At 40.4% G+C, this 18,140-nt stretch overlaps 1 protein-coding gene across 4 annotated transcripts in view; it reads right to left on the bottom strand.

The window, feature by feature from the left end:
• The window catches only part of LOC107077117 (uncharacterized protein MCAP_0864-like), a 30,646-nt gene extending 12,884 nt beyond the window's left edge, over positions 1 to 17,762 (bottom strand). For 2 of the 4 annotated variants that reach the window (XM_015345078.2, XM_015345080.2), the window contains exons 1-13: positions 17,581 to 17,762; positions 15,739 to 16,001; positions 14,281 to 14,369; positions 11,229 to 11,340; positions 9,194 to 9,295; positions 8,050 to 8,238; positions 6,721 to 6,950; positions 6,294 to 6,480; positions 5,655 to 5,734; positions 4,015 to 4,111; positions 2,993 to 3,057; positions 2,025 to 2,076; positions 1,102 to 1,176 (exon numbers count right to left, since the gene is read on the bottom strand). In XM_015345078.2, coding sequence (XP_015200564.2) covers positions 1,102 to 1,176; positions 2,025 to 2,076; positions 2,993 to 3,057; positions 4,015 to 4,111; positions 5,655 to 5,734; positions 6,294 to 6,480; positions 6,721 to 6,950; positions 8,050 to 8,238; positions 9,194 to 9,295; positions 11,229 to 11,340; positions 14,281 to 14,369; positions 15,739 to 15,948 — 1,488 coding nt within the window. In that variant the 5' untranslated portion in view covers positions 15,949 to 16,001; positions 17,581 to 17,762. The remainder of the gene's footprint in view (positions 1 to 1,101; positions 1,177 to 2,024; positions 2,077 to 2,992; positions 3,058 to 4,014; positions 4,112 to 5,654; positions 5,735 to 6,293; positions 6,481 to 6,720; positions 6,951 to 8,049; positions 8,239 to 9,193; positions 9,296 to 11,228; positions 11,341 to 14,280; positions 14,370 to 15,738; positions 16,002 to 17,580) is intronic. The other 2 variants (XM_015345079.2, XM_015345081.2) reach the window with 2 other exon arrangements.
• Between the last annotated feature and the right edge of the window lie 378 nt (positions 17,763 to 18,140).

The raw sequence follows: 18,140 nt of genomic DNA, 5'->3' as shown, positions 1-18,140 counted from the left end.
CTTGTAATCTTAATACTTACATATATTTACCTGTCATTTGTACATACTCATATACAGTAACTTACTTATAAGGTCTTTAGTCCAGTTCCCCATGTGCAGGTGTGAATACATGTGTCCCATCCAAAGTGTATCCTGCAGGCTCTGTGCCTGCTTAGTCTAGCTCACTGCAACCTGCTATGAAAAAGCAGTCCGTGGAAATGGACAGACTGCATTATGTTGATTCAAATAAGCTACAGTATAACAAAAGCTATACCAAGGGAGGGATGACAACAGGCAAGTTCAATCAACCTCAGCCATCGGTTGTTTATAATCAATGAGGAAATCCTAATTTCTTCTCTTAAACATGATACATACTAGACATTACCCCCTTCTTTCCCTGGCGTATGTCTTGTACATCCCTCCTCCACCCCTGCAGCTGCACCTAGGCTACTCCTCACTCTGCATGGGGGTCCCAGCCTCCCCGTCCTGTGGCCAGGAGGTTAGACCTCAGCCAAGCAGGTAAAACCACACTATTATTACTTAACATACTCAATAAACCTTTTAATATTCCTAATTCTTAACTGTTGTCACTCCTAGAGAAATGTGAATTTGATGTAAACTGTGAAAGACTGGATTCATTAGCACAGGTTTCATTAACACGGTCACAGACTTGGCCAGTAGTTCAGGAAAATGTCAACAGAAAGGAAACCGAGCTGCAGGGGAGGTCTGGCGGGGCCAAGAGAGGCCGGGGTGTCGTGCAGAGGGGAGAACAGCACAATAGCAAGACAGACTGAGGCAACATGCCAATGTGCAACAAAACTGACCCTCTTTACGAGACGGGGGATAAAAACTGGCTAAATTCCCCCTGCGCGAAAGTGAACAGTGCTCCGTGGCTCAGCTCCATGGACTGGAGCAGAGAAGAGAAATGAACTATGAAATGATCAGGGAGTTAGAGGGGGTAGATTTCTGCAAATTTCTGCAAATCTGGAAAAGAAGCAGCTTTACAGGTAGCAATATTCTAGTTCAAGAGCTGTCATCTCCAGTACTCCAGTCCTTAAAACAGAGCTCAGTCACTTTCCCAGTTAAATTCAATATCGAGTCACCGATTTAACGTTTTCTTACCAGCAGAGGATGGTCCTGAAAAAGTGCCGGGGTAGAGCCTGTCAGGACTAGAGCAGCCCTGTCCTGCTTTAGTGACTCCATTTTAGAAAAATAAATGATTATGATTATTGATAGGAGTGAAGCAGAAAAGATTTTAAAAAGATTTCACTTTTGACTGAAGCAACTTTGAATCTTTCAAACTCATAGCGATTTTTGGACATAAAGTCATTTTAATACTTTTTTTCAGAATTTGGAAGAATATTAGCACCGGTATATCAATTCAAATATGCAATCTGTAGGCTAAGCACCCAAGGCACAGCGATGCCCGTCTCAAAGCAGGATGCACACGGCCATGAGACAATCTTGTGCAAAACTCTGTTTCTCTTGCAGCTCAAGAAACAAGCTTGCAAGCTCATGGGATGTGTGTCTTGCTCTACTATCACTAAACAAATCTGTTTTTGTCTTATTGGTTAATGTGGTGAGATGCTTTTTTCCCTTCGCTACAGATCAAAAATAAAACAAAATGTTTAAATGCAGGAGTTGGAACATCCACTGTGTTAATTCTGCACAGCCCTCCCTCTCTGCACTGACAGATGTCTCTCCCCTTGTGCTCAGTCCAAGGTGCTGACTGAGTGAAAACCAAACATTGCATCCAGGACACGGAAATAAATGTCTGTACTATGTTTGCTGTGAAGCCAGAGGAGAGAAGAACACTTTATGGCCAGCTACCAGATGTGTGATTAAAGAGATGTTATAAACAATTAAAATTATGGTATTCTGTAGAAAAACATAATACAATTATAAATTATATTGGATTTTTATGTAATATTTCAGATTGCACGTTCTGGGGTTGTGTAAGCAGAGACTGCACTGTGTATAAATTGAGCAGGTTTTAAGGTGTTGGGGTTGCCCAGCAAACATGGATTATTATATCAAACCCGCACCTGGCTGAGACTTAGTGCATCTTCCTCTTGGAATTCAAGATGAACCGGCGGCCTGAAAGAGATTTACTGACATGATAACCACACAGTCAAGGGGTCAAGCTCAGTTCGTACTTGTGCATTGATTTTCTTGGTGAACACCATCTCAAAGGGCTTTATGTGTGTAAAGCTGCTGTTGCACTGCAATTTCCCTCACGGGATCAATAAAGTATCTATCTATCAATCTATCTATCTATCAAGTCATGTTAGAGCATGCCAGGGCACTGCAAAGTGCAGCCCCATAGCCAGTTTGCAAAATATAAATAGGACAACCTCACAATCCACAGGCATGGGCAACAATCTAACATGCAGTAAACCACACGTCTTCCTTTATCAGAACATACACCACACTGGTTATAATAAAGGCCACTGGTAAACATAAAGCCAGAGTAACTGCATCAAACACAATGAGTTAGAATTACCAAAGGATCTGGATTTTTTCTAAGAAATGGGAGTTTGCAAAATTAAGCAATTGCAATGTGACGTCCAGAGGAACTCTGAGGTGTTTCTTAGTTCACAAGTGTAGCATACCATAAAAGAAAGTTTTTTTTTTAAGTAAGCCAGGGTTATAGTAGAATAAAACTAAAGGTGAGAAACAGTACAAAAAAAATCAACATGTTAAACTTTCATACAAGCACAAGAACCTTTCATAAGAACTTTTACTGACGAGAGGAGGCCATTTAGTCCGTCAAGGTCTTCTGGAAATCAGTTATTTATTGAACCAATGATCTCGTCCAGCTGTTTCTTGAAAACAACATGGCTGGGTAGCCTGTTCCACCCTTGATGTACAGTAGATACAAAATGATAACTGTGATAAGCAGTCCTGGATGTCAATAAAATGAGTACTTATGGTAACTATTTTGCAATAAAGGGAGTTTTTTTCCTCGCTGAATGAACTGCACATCTTTTACAATAATATTTAAAAAACTTACCCAGGATAGCTTTCTGATTTCACTGCATCTAAGACCATCTGTTTCAGTCTGAACTGTGAGGATGCCTGAAACAGCAGCAGAAATTTTCGTTACTGTTTTACATTATCCAGCGGAACCTCAGTACCTTTTCCATACTGTACCAGCAGAAAAAAAGCTTAATGCTTTCACCACATAGACAGGGTTGTATGAAGAACTGAGGATTGTGACAATCTAGCTGGTAGTGTTACTGTTTTCAATAGATTTTTTCTTTTCTCCAGAAACCTTTGGCCAATTGTAGAGTCAGGGCCAGTGAATTTAATCCTTCATAATAAGGAAATGTGACATCATTTTCTTGGCAGAAAATTTCAGTCGTAAGGCAGAAATATTAAAAGTGCAGATTCAGCCAGACTTAAATTGCACAGGAAAATGGGCAGGAGAAGGTAAAAAAACATGAAGCCACACTGATTTCAACTGGTTCTTCCAAAACAGGATATACTGAGAAAAAACTGGAGAAGGGCTTTTAAGCAGAGGACTTCAATCAGAAAAAAAGACAAACAAGAAAGAGATTCTCTTACACAATTTCAAGAGAACTCTTGTAAGACAAGACAATGTATCTCTGCATCTGCTTTTAAACAAATATTGTCCAGTTGGTACTTTTCCTACCGTTTCATCCATTTAGAATGACAAAAAGTAGCATTATGAAATATCACATAGGAAACATTTTTGACAATTTGGCAAATTAAAACAATCACTGTAAGGAAATAAAATGTCAAAAAGTAAGGTTAATAGGGATAGATTGCGGCTGTCTGAATTGGCCGTATCCACAGAAATGTCAAATTAAGAAACACCGAACAGCTACAGCATGCAAGCTTTTGGCCACATCAGTTTGAATTATTATTTCCCCTAACTGGCTTCCAAACAAATACATCTGTGGTTTTGAGGTAATTCAAACCTTGAATGTATTGTACATATCATTACATATTGTTAGTTGATACGATATTTTCATCCACTGCCAGGTCTAGTGAAACTGCAACACCTCTTACCAATTGGGAAAGGAACTCTCTGTGGTTTTTAAGTATTCCAATCATTTCTCCCCAGTCAGCACTTTCGATAATTCTCCTTTCATGCTGCTCAAGAAACCTCAGGAATAAAGACAGAGCATAGTATTTGGTTAAATGATTACCCAAAGAAACATTCTCTACTGGAAAATGAAATCAGTTCAGCAATTGAAAAAATAAGAGAGCATGGGTCCAGGTAAGCATTAGAATTAGAAACAAAACTATGGCGACAAGAGTTAAATATATGTATGTGTTTGAGTTTAAAATGGTGTCCCTTCTAGGCAGCACAATGGTGCAGTGGTAAGCATGGCTGCCCTGCAGCACTGGGGCCCTGTGCTGCATCAATTCCTGAGGTGCTGTCTGCATGGAGTTTGTTCTCCCTGTGTTCACATGAGTCTCCTCCGGGTGCTTTGGTTTCTTCCCACAGTCCAAAAAACATACTGGTAGGCCTACTGGCTTTTGTGAAAAGTGCCCCTGGTGTGAGTGTGTGCGAGTCTGTGCCCTGCGATGGACTGGCCCCCTGTCCAGGGTGTACCCTGCCTTGTGCCCACTGCTTGCCAGGATAGGCTCTGGCTCCCCTGCTGCCCAGAACTGGATGAAGTGATTAGAAAATGGAGGGATGGGTGAGGGATGTATTACGTTTAGGACTGCACAGTGGTGGTTTCAGTTGCGTGGTGTTTGCTTTCTTCTCTGTGTGGGATTCTATGCAGTGCTCCGGTTCCCTCCCACATTTTAAAACATGCACAGGGCTCACTGACAACAGCCCTCCATGTGCGGGTGTGAGTGAATACATGTGTGTCCCATCTATCCCATCTATGTTTTATAGAGGACTATGGGATGCCTAGGCCGAAATGGTGCTAAATACAAAAAATTGTATTGTTGTACTGTTGTACAGAAATCTTGTAATCTTAATACTTACATATATTTACCTGTCATTTGTACATACTCATATACAGTAACTTACTTATAAGGTCTTTAGTCTTTTAACTTGCTTGTATAATCTCTGCATCTTTTTGCTGTACATCAGCTGAATGTCCTAAACGCCTAATGAAAAGGCCTTTCAAAGCCTGCAATAATTAGATGCTGTGCATATCAAATTAATATTTCAGCTGATGGTTTTTTGGCACCCTTTGCAATTGCTGTTAACAGATGACATCAGTGCCTGTGAGAGATAGAGAGAGTTTCTTCCTGCTTCTCAGGTTCAGGTTGCCAAACCAGCAGATCTGAGTAAAAGTTAGAACCAATTCAAGGAAGTACCAGGAGAACAAAATCAACAATGAGTCATCGACCTTAACAAAACTTAAGCTTCCGTAAGAAAAAAAGACACCATGGACCTTTTCTGAGGATCAGGTTAGTACAGGCTTCAAAATTAAGCTTGGAGTCCATTACAGTCCCCAAGTACTTGTATAGTTCTACTCGCTCCACTGAATCTCCCCCCATGTAGGTTAGGGTGGGTAGGGGTGTTTTTCCTGAAGTCAATTATCATGTCTTTGGTCTAGGAAACATTTAGCTTGAGGGGGTTTTGTTCACACATGGTGGCAAACTCATTAACGACTGGTACATGGCTCCACTCGTTTGCTTGTAGCTGGCCAGCTACAGAGGTGTCAGCAAATGAAGGGACTTACAGCTCCAGTTTCAGCTTCAGACTTGTCAGCTGCTCTGTAATCTTCCTCAAACCTTCAAATGCCTCTAGGAGTTTACTGGTCTTAAGAAAACAAAAATGAAACATCTTGCATTACTGTTGTAGGCTGAAATAGTCGATCAGGTATTTTTTAAAGATGAAACGTCTTCTTTATGGATTTCCAAGGCTGTAAGTACAGTCAAATTTTCTGTCTGGGGCTTATGCTCAAAGTGCAACTCAGCAGTGAAAAAGGAATAAATACCCTTTGTCACTGCTGATCCCAGAGGAATGCAAGATCATCAACACAAAACCCATACGTCACTAGGGCCCCTTAGTAAAACGTCTGGAAAAACAGAAGAGCCTGTGGCTTTATCATTGCAGTGAATGATTTACAGTCTTGCCTCATACAGGGTATCAAATAACAGTTCCAGGGAACTAACATGGAAGTCCACCTTTAAAAGAAGCCATAGCCATAGAGCTTTCCGTCCTCTTTCATTCTACAAAATGAAATGCTTTATTAACCTAGCACACCCATTAACCTCATGATCAAAATGCTTCCATTTCAAAGTCTGTTCAGTTGCGGAATTTCATTATTGCTTTGGGGTTTTCTTTACGACACGCAGAAATTGCGTCAAGCTGTTACCATAAGCACCTCCTTTTCCCGCCGCAGCTCAGTGGGCAGCGGAGGTGTAGTAGCGGTAACAGTGCCTGCAGGTCTCTCCGTCCTGCGCTCTTCCTTCAGGAGCCCTAATTGAGCTCTCACGTGTCTCAGCTCTCTCTGCACCCGCTCACAATCGCAGCATGCTTTCGTCTCCCGCTCCCCGGTTCCGCTAAATGATTCACAGATGTGGGGAAAAAAAAACCTTGAAACAATCCCCTGGCCACTGCCAGAAGTAAGATTCTATAACGGCTTTCTCATGATTGGTTTTGACTCTAAACATTGTAATGAAACAGGAAGCAAGGAAGAGTTAAACCTATCCAAAGTAGGAAAGGTCTGCTGTAGGTGAATGAAAAAAAGCGAACCTTTTCGGGAAAATAAAATATTCCACATGAAAAAAACAGTAAGATACCTGTTTATTTCATGTTTGGAGTCCCAGTTCCCACTTTGGGGAGATTTATTCATCCTCAGCTGCTCCAGAAGCTGAACTTTCTGACGGATCAGCTGTTCTCTCTCAGACTCCAGTGCCCTGATCCTGACAGCGGAGATGTTCCGCTCGCTTTCTAGTTGAGCAATCTGCTTCTCAGATGACATCATCTTTTGTCGCAGCAATGTTAAGTTGTGTAAGATGTTTTCGTTGACCTAGATGAAATAATGTTAGAAACTCTTAAACGTTTTACCAGAAAACTGGCCTTTTTTTGTCACTCCAAAAACCTAAGAAGTAACAAAAACACAAAATTAAAAGCAACAGAGATTTCTGGAACTCTGATGACATTCGTTGGTCTGGTTATATTGTTTAGGACGCAATTCTGTTTTTGTTTTTGTCTTACCATTCCTCTTCTGAGCTTAAGACCATTTCCTCAGCAGTGAGAAGGGAGAAAAGCAGGGAGAGGGGTGTGGGCCTGTCTTTTCCACATCAGAAGAGACCTTAGGTTGCGGCCTGTGTAACAAATACGCCCCTGCGTATACCAGGGATCTCAGCCGCCTAGGCTGAGGGAGGTCTCCTTTAGCTCAGCCGGCCAGAGACCTGGGTTCGCGCCCAGGCAGTGAAGGACGAACTGGGAGGGCAGGAGCGGCAAGGAAACCCCAAGAACCATTACACCTGTCATAAGGCAAATGTCCCATCTTTGCATTGAATCCAGCACAGGAGAAGTCCATATCAGCTTTCTGGAGTCAAGGCTTGCCTACTGCCTTGTCTACTTAAGAGATGCAGAAAATGTCTTCTTAAGGTCTGAGGAGGTGGAAGTCAGTAGGTGCCAGGAAAGGGCTGAGGCGAGGGAGCTCCTGTATCTCTCACCTGTAACACTACAGGTGCTTGTACAGTAGGGCGTGGATGGACTGGCATTATTGTGCAGCAAGATGGCTCTCTGACACAGACGGCAGAGGACACAGCCCTTTCTGATCAGACCTGTGAACACCTGCAAGAGCTCTGGCTTTACTAAAAACATCAACAGACCAGGTTTTGCATAGAGCACAGGCAAATGTCTGGAATGATGTCAGGTGTCAGATGTCAGTGTTAATGCAGTATGGCCAGGGTTTCAACATAGTAGATGTTCCTCTTGTTGACGTGAATTGCAGGTGTAAGGAATTTTGGGGTACAATCTGTTTTGTGTGCAGGGGCATACTGGGGGCAGAATAAATGACACTATACTACTGGTGTCTGTTTACTGAAAATAAAGGAAAATAAAGCTATATGTAGGCTTTGTACTGAGAAAAAAGATTAGAAGAAGGAAAGAATTACCTGTCTACTGCTTTTGAGTTCTGTGTCTGTCTGGAGCTTTTCCTTCTCCAGTGCATGCTGCTGGCATCGCGCCTGGAAGAGATCTGACTGAAGATTTGACACCTCAGACTCCAGTGTCTCTCTGCTTTTCTCTGTCATCTTCAGGTGTGATGAAAGATCCTGGACAGACTGTTCAAGATTGCATTTTTCCTAGAAAGTAAAACTGACATACAGTACCTAGGAAAAGTATTCACACCCTTGCATATTTTCACAATTCTCAGTAAGGTCCCTCAGATACTGTAGGTAGGAAATTGCACCAAGTGGGTGTTCAAAGCTGGTAAAGACTTGCAACTGTACTTGGTGAAAGCAATCTGCAGGAGTTACAGCTGTCTTTGTCAATAGGTTTGCACACTTGTTTTCACACTAGGATAGTGCAAGTTTTGCCTTTCCCTATTGGAAAATAAAGATAAATAAATAAAAGCTACATTTATTAAAGAAAGAAAGTACAATGTTTTTAAAAATGTTTTTTTTTTCTTTTTGGTATTTTTTTTTATTAATATCATGAATATGATTTTATACAAACTGTTAAAAACATTGTGTTCACCACTATTGTGCAACAAGTATTTTTTTACTGTTGCCACAGCACTTAATGTCTCAATAAATGTAGGTCCCAACTTTTGCTTTTCTTCTAAGATGACTTCACATACTTTCTCTTCTTAGCCATCGGTCCACACTTCGCCACATTATTCCTTATACTCTCACGATTCTTCACAATAGTGTTTGATGTAGAAATCGGGATATTCAGCCGTTTTTTTTAACGTTTTTTCACGTTCACACGTGAGAATCCACCTCACATAATATAGATACTTTTGGTTTGAGGGAAATGGTCTTCCTTTCATTCTTCCACTCCATGTTAGGCTTTAAAACACATATTCGATTAAAAAAACTCACAACGCACACAAAGACAACCATACAGCACAAACACTGAAACAGTAATGGCAGACGGCCGACAGCCGAGGAGGCGTTGTTTTGGTTGGGACTGGAAGAAAAATTACATACATAACGGGAAAACGTAAATACCGGTAAAGTAAATACAGGGTTCGACAGTATATCTATTAGGAATTGTGGTAATATTGTAATCTACATAATAAGCAAATCATGTTACCTTCAACAGGTGACTGTTTTCCAAAGATAACACAATCATCTCTGATGTCCTCTTTAGGCTCTCCCCAAGCGAGTCTTGATCGATGGTGACTTGTGTTTTCTCCTAACAAAGAGTGTCAAAAAGGCATTGAGGAAATGGGAGGAACTGCTTACTGATTTATTACGTTTTTAATTCTCCGGTTGAAAGTGTTTAGCTCTGTGTCTCAGGCCCTGATCTTTGTTAACTTTGGCATTGAAGACATCTCTCAAGTGTAGAAAGGCTGATCATGTTGAAAACACAGACCTAGGGCCTCAATGGCTGAATCTTTAAAATAATATGACCCAAGAAGTCAAGAAAGGAGGCAACAGATTGGAGATTTCCTGTCATGTCAGAGCCTCCTAGTTACACAAACCCAAAGTATTTACCTAGCAAGATCATGTTCCTTTTATATGTAGACAAGAGCATCACATTAAAACTCTCATATATAGGCTTCTACCACATGAAATACACAAGGATACCCACTGGACTTTAGCCACGTTTGTTGTGATGGTAACTATGAAGTCATCTGGCAGCCACTATACGGCTGTGGAATCCTATTCAGAATTTCCTATGCTCGCCCTTAACAGGGAAAAGGACAAAAAGGATGTTCTCACCCTAGGCGGTTTAGGTCTCTCTCAATACCCAGCCAGCTCTAGGCCACTAACAAAATCCATCTAAAGTAATTCTAAAGTAACTCTGAAGAATCTCTGATCCAAAGTCAGTGTGCTTGCAGAAGCAAAAGTGTGCAACACTGAGTCAGTAGTCATACGTTAATTGTATTTGTAATGATTGATTTGCATTATTCAGTGCAGTTCGTTCCAAATGATATAAAATTGATGACAAGACCTCATTGTCTACAGGTAAAGTGCAGTGTGGTTGACATGCAGGTTGCCATTATAAAGGAAGTGTTTATACCCTTTGCAACTCCTATTTACAGTATGTCCTCTCTGTATGGCACTAAATTCTACCTTGCTCTTTGTTTCTGTTTTTTGAGTGCCTAGATGACTACTTGGCAGGAGAATTGACAGTTTGACAAAATGTAGGTCTGAAAAAATACCTCTCTACCCTGAGAGGAGGAGAGCAGTGTTGTATTAAGATCTCAGACCTACCATATAAAGCATCAGAGTTCCCACCCCTGGGACATTTCCTGTTTTTTAACTGAGAGAAGACGGCTCGGCTAGACTCTTTCTCCTGTACTAGAGTATACCACAAATACTAGAAGAAATTAACTTACATACGAACCAAGAAAACATATATACAATATGTTATAAAATAGAAGAGTTGTTTTAGAAAATATATTGATATGGACAATAAAGTACAAGAAAGAGAATCATGTTGCAATATAATTTAGTCTTTTATTAGATTTGCCAATTAGACTAAATAAATAATTAGATTTAACACTTTTTTAGAATGGTCTATAGGTATAAACTTCTCCATGTGGACAGTGGCAGGTTTTAAATATCTAGAATAATTAAAACTGTTCTTTTGGGGGATGATGATTCCTAAACATGAATGCAGAAGCATTTCTAATTATCCAGTGGCAAAGTAAAAAGAACGTGGCTGGATGGATATACAGTATGTGGTATATCAGCTGAAAGAAACTATGAACATGATCACATTTTACATTTAAATCTAATTGGAAATTATGGATGGATGGAAATTTGTATAGTTGCCTAGGCTCTAAAGCCTTCTTAAATCATCACAGAAGAAAGTACGTAAATCATGTAATTGACATCTTGTTGTCATTGATTACTTGAGTGTTTTAAATTTAAAAAGGCTATTTGTAGACAATAATGATGATGAAACCTGTATGTCTGAGAAATGTGTGACTTCTTCCATTTCAATTTGTGACATTGAAAAATGTATAGAAAGTAAACTTTGAGAAGAAATTATTTCACACAAAGCCCGAGTGAGCTGTTTTTATTAACTGGTTGTGAATTCTGGAAGTATACATACTGAAGCATTTGAATTATAGAAGTGAAGGCACATAAAATAATTTTAATCCAACGGTACTCACCTGTTCTGGTTTGGTGGAAAATATGACTGGTGTACTACAGATGAGTCTTGACTGGATGACTTCATCTAGCTTGCCCTTGATGATGTAAAGCTCTGATTGCAGTTGTAGAACTCTGTTGAAATTAAAATGTTGGTTACCATTTGGTTAAAACAAGCCAACATCTAAAAATATTTTGGTTTTAGATATAGGTGCCACTTTTGCTTATGTAGGTAACATTAAATGTTGGTGAGAACCAGTGATCTGATGACAAATCCATCCACGCGTTTTCTAACCACCATTCAAATTCAATCAGGGTCGCCTGTCAGGGAGCCAGATCCTGTCCCAGCAAGGAACGTGTACAAGGCAGTAAACACCCTGAACTGGACACCAGACAAACCTCTCGCACCAGGGACAATTAACATACCAGTATGTCTTTGGACTGTGGGAGGAAATCAGAGTACCTAAAGGAAACCCACGTGAACACGGGGTGAACATACAAACTCCACACAGAGAGCACCCCAGGTCCAGAATTGAACTCAGGACCCCAGTGAAGTCAGTGTTGAGAATTGAACTCAGTGCTGTGAGGCAGCAAATGTTTCATTGCAATGAAACTACTGGACAGATCATTCAGATGTGAATGATAGTCCTAAAATTGCAAGAGATGATTCCTTCATTCAACCAGAATATTCTGAGGATATAACTGAACCATCCATTTTTCTATAAAATCATCAAATCCCAGTCTATTCTTTACAGCTTTCTGTCTCCCTGCTTATGGAGTTACCAGACATATTTACTTCATCATAGTGCAATAACTGCTCTCTTTTCGGTGACATCATGAAAGGCAGGCTGGAGGCAGCTGTCAGGTTCACTGACTGTTTTACGGGACTAGATACCATTAAGGTTCCTGGTACAGCGATCTCCTCCACCTTGAAATGGGACAACAATTTACACTCTACTGTACACCAGATAGTGAAGAAAGCCCATCAGAGACTCTCTTTCCTTAGGCAGCTCTGAAAGTTTGGTTTGTGTTGGGAAGCCATGATCCATTTTTACAGGACAGCAACTGAGAGTGTATTAACTGACTTAAATTGAACCAAGCCACTCAGGAGAGGAAACAGCTGGGGACAGTGATCCACACTGCTTCTAAGAAAATTAGCCATTTGTCCACATACGCAACCTAAGACCTCTGAAAATGATCAGTGACCAGTCCCACCCAGAGTTTCCCCTGTTTGAGCTCCTTTCTTCGAGAAGAAGCCTAAAATGTAACAAATTTTATAGAGCAGTTCTGCAAGAGCACCTACACCCTGGCTATTTGGTCTCTCAACTCAACACTGTTAAAAAAGCAAATAATAAATTGGTAAATTGGTGGATTCCATCTTCGCTGTAATGTAGAAACATATTGTATTTTGTATATGAAATGTGTTACTTTCTCTTCTGGTATCTGTCTTTTTTTGTATCTCTGTGATTTCAAGTGCGACACAAAAAAGTCCTAACGGGTTGGTTTGGCAATAAAGTTGACTTTGAGTTTTCATTCCAGCTGGACCTGCTAGTCACAGAGCAGGTGGAGCTCGGCTGGCAGAGAGACAGAGGGAGAGAGAGGGTTGCTCCCCAGGTTTATAGAGGGACAATGGCGGGACAGTGTGAACCGGGGGTAAAAGAGGAGAGTTGTAGGGACAGTCCGGTGCTGGCGGCAGGGATAGCTACAGTATCTATCCGGTTATTGCACAACAAATCATTTATATGATGTTTATTACTATCTATGTGTTGAGAGAAAATTACATTACAGCCTAATCAAATTATCCCTCAACGGTTGTTACACTCTCCCTCAGCAGTTTATGAACCAATAAAGTATTAATCTCTCCATTCATTTATATCTTTCTGCTTTCTGCTCTTCCACTGAAATGCATCAGCTGATTTCTCTTTAGGACAATTTTACACACCCTTACACATTCACATTCGTCATCCACCCACCTTCCTCCAGTCTTCCTAATTCCACCACATTCCAGAAGAACATTATTTTAACTTCTTTCTATTTTGCTGATCAGTGTGCAGTTCACTTCTACGTGTTCCTTGGAAAATATATATGTCAACATTGTGAGACAAAAGAGTCACTTGGCATTTTGGCATTAATGTTCCTGGACATTTATGTTTATTTAACATTCCTTATTTTATGAGAGGAATGTAATAGTATGAAACATTCCTCTCTGTTTAGAAATGTCATTGGTGTAGATGCCAATTATTTCTTCATAATTGTTTAAGCAGGGCCTTGTGTCAGCATGTAAAGTTGAATTCCTCATATCTCATGAGCGGGGTCAGGTTCAAAAACAAACGCTGCTTTTTTTCAAGAGACGGAGAAAGAAAGCCTTGAATTCTGTTAACTGTTATTCATGTTTTTTAAATGTATAAATAATAAACTGAAACGCATTTTCAGGATCCGCATGATGCAAAGCAGAATGGGGAGTGTATTGAACTTTCTAGATTTACAGGGACTAAAAAAGAATAAAAATTGATGGATTGATTGATTGACTACTGACAATATTATAAATTCAGTGCTGTACACTTTTTAAAAACATTCCGTGTAATTTAAAAATGGTTTTACATTTTAAAGCTTAACAGTGTCTTGAATTGCACTGAGACTAGGGTAAGTTATCAGGAGTCTCAGGCCAGCTCAATATCCTCCTGGCCACAATGCCTCATATTACAGCCAAATCTTCATCCCCGTGAGAATAAGCCAGAGTTAAACCCCACTGATTCAGGCTGCATTCTCACCCTGATATTCTGTTGTCAGAGGGAGGCTGTTTGCTCAGCTTAGTTCTCACCATAGGATGATGTAAGATGAAGTGAAACATTTTTATAGGTAAAATGATCATGTTGGGACATAAACAGTGGAATTGCTTTACAATATATTATTGTTCTAAAAACTTTAATGGTAGAACCCTTTCTTTATCTCTCAGTTACTGCCAACAACATTCTGTGATCACATATGAGGAAATTATAGCATTTAAAGGTACATTAGGAAAACTTTCTGGGCTGTCATAAATACAACATTATGTGTGGATAGAGTTCATCTTACCTTTTGTGCAGGTCACTGTGATTTAACATATTAAACAGACCCAGTGAACAACTGTTAGTTTTAATCGCCCTAATCTGGTCTGCCAAGATCTGCAAGAAAGGAAAATAACGTTTTAATAACTAAAAAGCATGGGGACAGAATTTAATATTACATTTTCCATTGAACACTTTCAAAGCAAAGGAGCTGTTAACGTTCTTAATGTGGAGCTAGTAAATTGCAGTTCCTCTGAACCGAGCATCTCTTGGTGCAGTCAGCTCTTTTCACACTGTCTGCCATAATGGAAACACGCAGAAGACAGATGGGCAGCCTCTGTTGGTCAGAGCTGCTGTTAAAAGGCAGGTAGATCATCTAACCTCAGGCTATTGTAAGCTGGGCCATTGCAGGGCTTTGATCCTGTCCATTAATATCTTATCTGAGTCTTTGATATTAACCCACCTTTGTCTAATTCCTAGCTGACAGGAAAGCCGAGAACTGCATGATACTCTTTATGGAAGTTAATTATCATTCTAGGTTTCTAGCACAATGCCAGTAGGTTTCAAAGGGCTGAGGTTTCTTGTACTGTTCTGTGACTAACTGTGTTATATGTTAAGTGTGTCATATGGGCAGTTATAAAAATTGCTGTGTTTTGGGGAGTGATTCAAAACCTGGCGCATAAAACACAGACAATGTTTGTGCCTCACAATGTTCAGTCCACAAAACTTTATGGTGATCCTTCTGCCTTATTAAGCCCCTTATTTGCATAGTTAAGGCAACATTTCCAGTACATCAGGTTTATCATTCTGTTGTTACGTGGGAGTACTGTAGCCTCATAAACAAACCCAGTCTGACCAGTTTTTAACACTGTGGCTCATCAAGCTTTTGTGGTTTTAGGTACAAAGAGTATGGATAATTCCCTCTAGGGTGGGATTCTTGTTCTCCTCAGTTTTTGATACCTGATAATTTAACAATCCAGTTTTTCCTCACATTCAATGTATGTTAAAGAGGTATGCCAGAGTTCAGTAAATTGCTCCTGTTCTACATACAATAAACATTTGTTTGCCCATTGTATTTTTATCCCAGTGGGTTCTTTTTGATTTGCTAATTTGCTAATTCTTTGCCTAGTTTAGAGGACCTTTTAAATAATAAATATTTAATTTGGGATTGGACCAGAAGCTCGGGACTATCTGCTTTAAAGGGGCTTCACCAAACCAGACCAGAGTAAAGCTGAAAATGCTGCCCTGCTTCCAGGCAGTTCAAGAAAAGTGTCTCTGAGGTCAACAACAGCCAATGCAGTCACCGACATACTTTGTTAACTTTGTTCTTAATTAAACTATGATCTTTGGTCTGTGCAACATTTGGAGCCTGTTACACACAACTAACTATATCTGATAAAAATCTCTTCAGAAAGACCTTTTTTGTGAGAACTTCGTCATACAGTACAGTAAATACTGCCATTTGTTGACCAGGAAAGAGTCCCACCTTCCACTGGGCTATCCTTTCCTCAGTGGTTGGCCCAAAGACTGATGCTGGTCTGTGTAGTTTGTTAGCAACATGCTGCAAGGCATTCTGGGCATTTGCCAGGCTTTCCTCCAGGGCCTGCTCCCTGCTCTCGGAGTCTCGCAAGCTGACCCTCAGGCTGCGGGCCGTTTGGCAGCAGAGCGGGCTCAGGGGTGTGTGGTCTGGAAGCATTTTGACGAAGTAGGTTTTTCCAGCAGACAGCAGAAGCCCACCTTGCCGTAGTGCTGAACAAGCAGAAAGGCAGCAAAAGGGGTTTAAAGAAGCCATAGAAAAGGAAACTTTGTATTAGCTTTAAAGTACATAACCAAAATCACTGAAAGGCATTGATGTGAGTTAATACCTTTGTGCACGACTTGTAAAAGCCACTATTGTCTTGATCAGAAGCTGGTACAATGAGTGACAGAAAACATTTTACATAAAATACAGACAATGTTTGCACCTCACGATGTTTAGTCAACGTTTAATCAAAGTCCTTGTACCATAGTAAGTTGACATTCAAGAAAGAAAAAAACATTCTCGAGTTCACCTCTGTGTTACCATCAACAATCGCGGTAATCTTCCAGGTGCTTCGGGCCTTAGCAATAATTCAAATGTTTAATTACAGTTCTGCATCTTATGTGCACTGCTGACATGACTTGCAAGTCCCCTATGCAAGTTGCTTTATTAACTCCTTCAGTGTTCTGCAGTTGGGAGAATAGTTTACTGCTGCTCATTAGCTTCTTTCTCACTGATTCCCTTTCTCTTATCAAAGAGATAGAAGGAAATTTCAGAAGGAAAACAGCCTTTTTCTTGACTGTCATTCATCTAAGTGCTTCATCCAAGCCAGGATTGCAGAGGAAGGGGGCTGGGGGGGGTGGGGGGTGGGTACAGGGGACTGTTGCTTGAAGTCTATCTTGGCAAGCAACGGGCACCAGGCAGGATATAACCTGTCCTGCCAGCCCATCGCAGGACAGACACAGACACAAACACTCTCACACCTATAGCCTTCTAGACATTTGGGTCCTGAATGAGCCCAGTGTTCTCTGTGGCTCACACAAAGTCAGTGTTTCTAAACACTTCTATACCGTTCTGGTTGAATGCCAGTGTATTTTAACTTAAACACTGCGTGATTCTTTCCCTACCAATTTATTATCACTCAGCAAGTCTCCCGTGAGACACAATTGATGGCTTATAACCATGAAAGTTAGGAGAAAAACACAGACCTCACCTGAGAACAGGACTAACTTGAGATTAATTGATTTTTAAAAAGGTCAAGTTTATACCTGAACCTAAGAGCTTAATAGGCCATATATTGTTTTAAGTACAATGGGTGTGCCCTTACTGCTTTATTTAAGGAGGTAAGCCAATTGTGAGCACAATTCACAGTTGCAGTGATAACCCACGTGGGAAGTTCACATTACTGTGACACAGGAAGCAAAGCATTAAGTTAAAGGAAAAAGCCATTTTTAAAGTGAAAATAACAAAATTAACAATTCAGAGTATCAACTAGTAGTGCTCTAACCTTACTGTCCTGATATGAAGTAGGGAGAATAATGTTGGTGTATATACAGCATGTATATAGAAGCAAATAAGTTCCACCAGCAAGTTAAATAACAGCATTTTGCCATTCCCATTTATATTCGAATAGACAAGCTGATACAATTCCTCCTAAAGTCCTAGGCCAGTATTCACATTCTGTATATATACAGAAAGTAGGTTTAGGTCACAAAACCATGTGCAAAACAGTCCTAAAGTTCTATAATCTTTACACATGACCAATTCTTAACACTGGTGTCCAATTGCAATTAAATGTGATTTGCTCACCTTGTCCAAACCCAGAGTCTGAAGTAGCTTGTTGTTCAACTCTTCTCTTTAATTACCAAACATACGTAATTACTTCAACAATGAGATTTCCAAAATGAAAAGATAGCTTACAGTCGCTTGTGCTCTGCTGGGGTATTGTTTTGCTTAGCCTAGACTTTGTCCTAGCAGGTTACCTATGGATACGATCCTCCTACTGCACAGGGCCTAGATAGGTGAAGGTAGCCTTTCAGGGCTGAGCTGTGGCTGAACATTAACTACTGTGTGGCTTCCTTTGAGGGTCAGAATGTTGATGGTGAAGGCCAGAGCTCTGTGAAAAAGAAAAAATGGGGTGTGTGGTATCTTTTATGTAGCTGTTCCAGATGAGCCACATGTACAGTCTTGCTAGGAACCAGAGAAAGGTGAGTACATTCAAAACTTTCCCTAGAAGTTTCCACTTGGTTCCAAATTTGTTGTAGATTGTGTGAAACCAAATCATGCTCCGAAGGCAAAGCTAAATACATGAATAATATCATTCAGAATCTGACATTGTCATAAGGCTTGGACTGGCTTCAAAGCACAAG

The sequence above is a fragment of the Lepisosteus oculatus genome, chromosome 1 (genome assembly GCF_040954835.1).
Source record: "Lepisosteus oculatus isolate fLepOcu1 chromosome 1, fLepOcu1.hap2, whole genome shotgun sequence".
Classification (NCBI taxonomy): Eukaryota; Metazoa; Chordata; class Actinopteri; order Semionotiformes; family Lepisosteidae; genus Lepisosteus; species Lepisosteus oculatus.
This window is presented reverse-complemented; position numbering and strand designations above follow the sequence as displayed.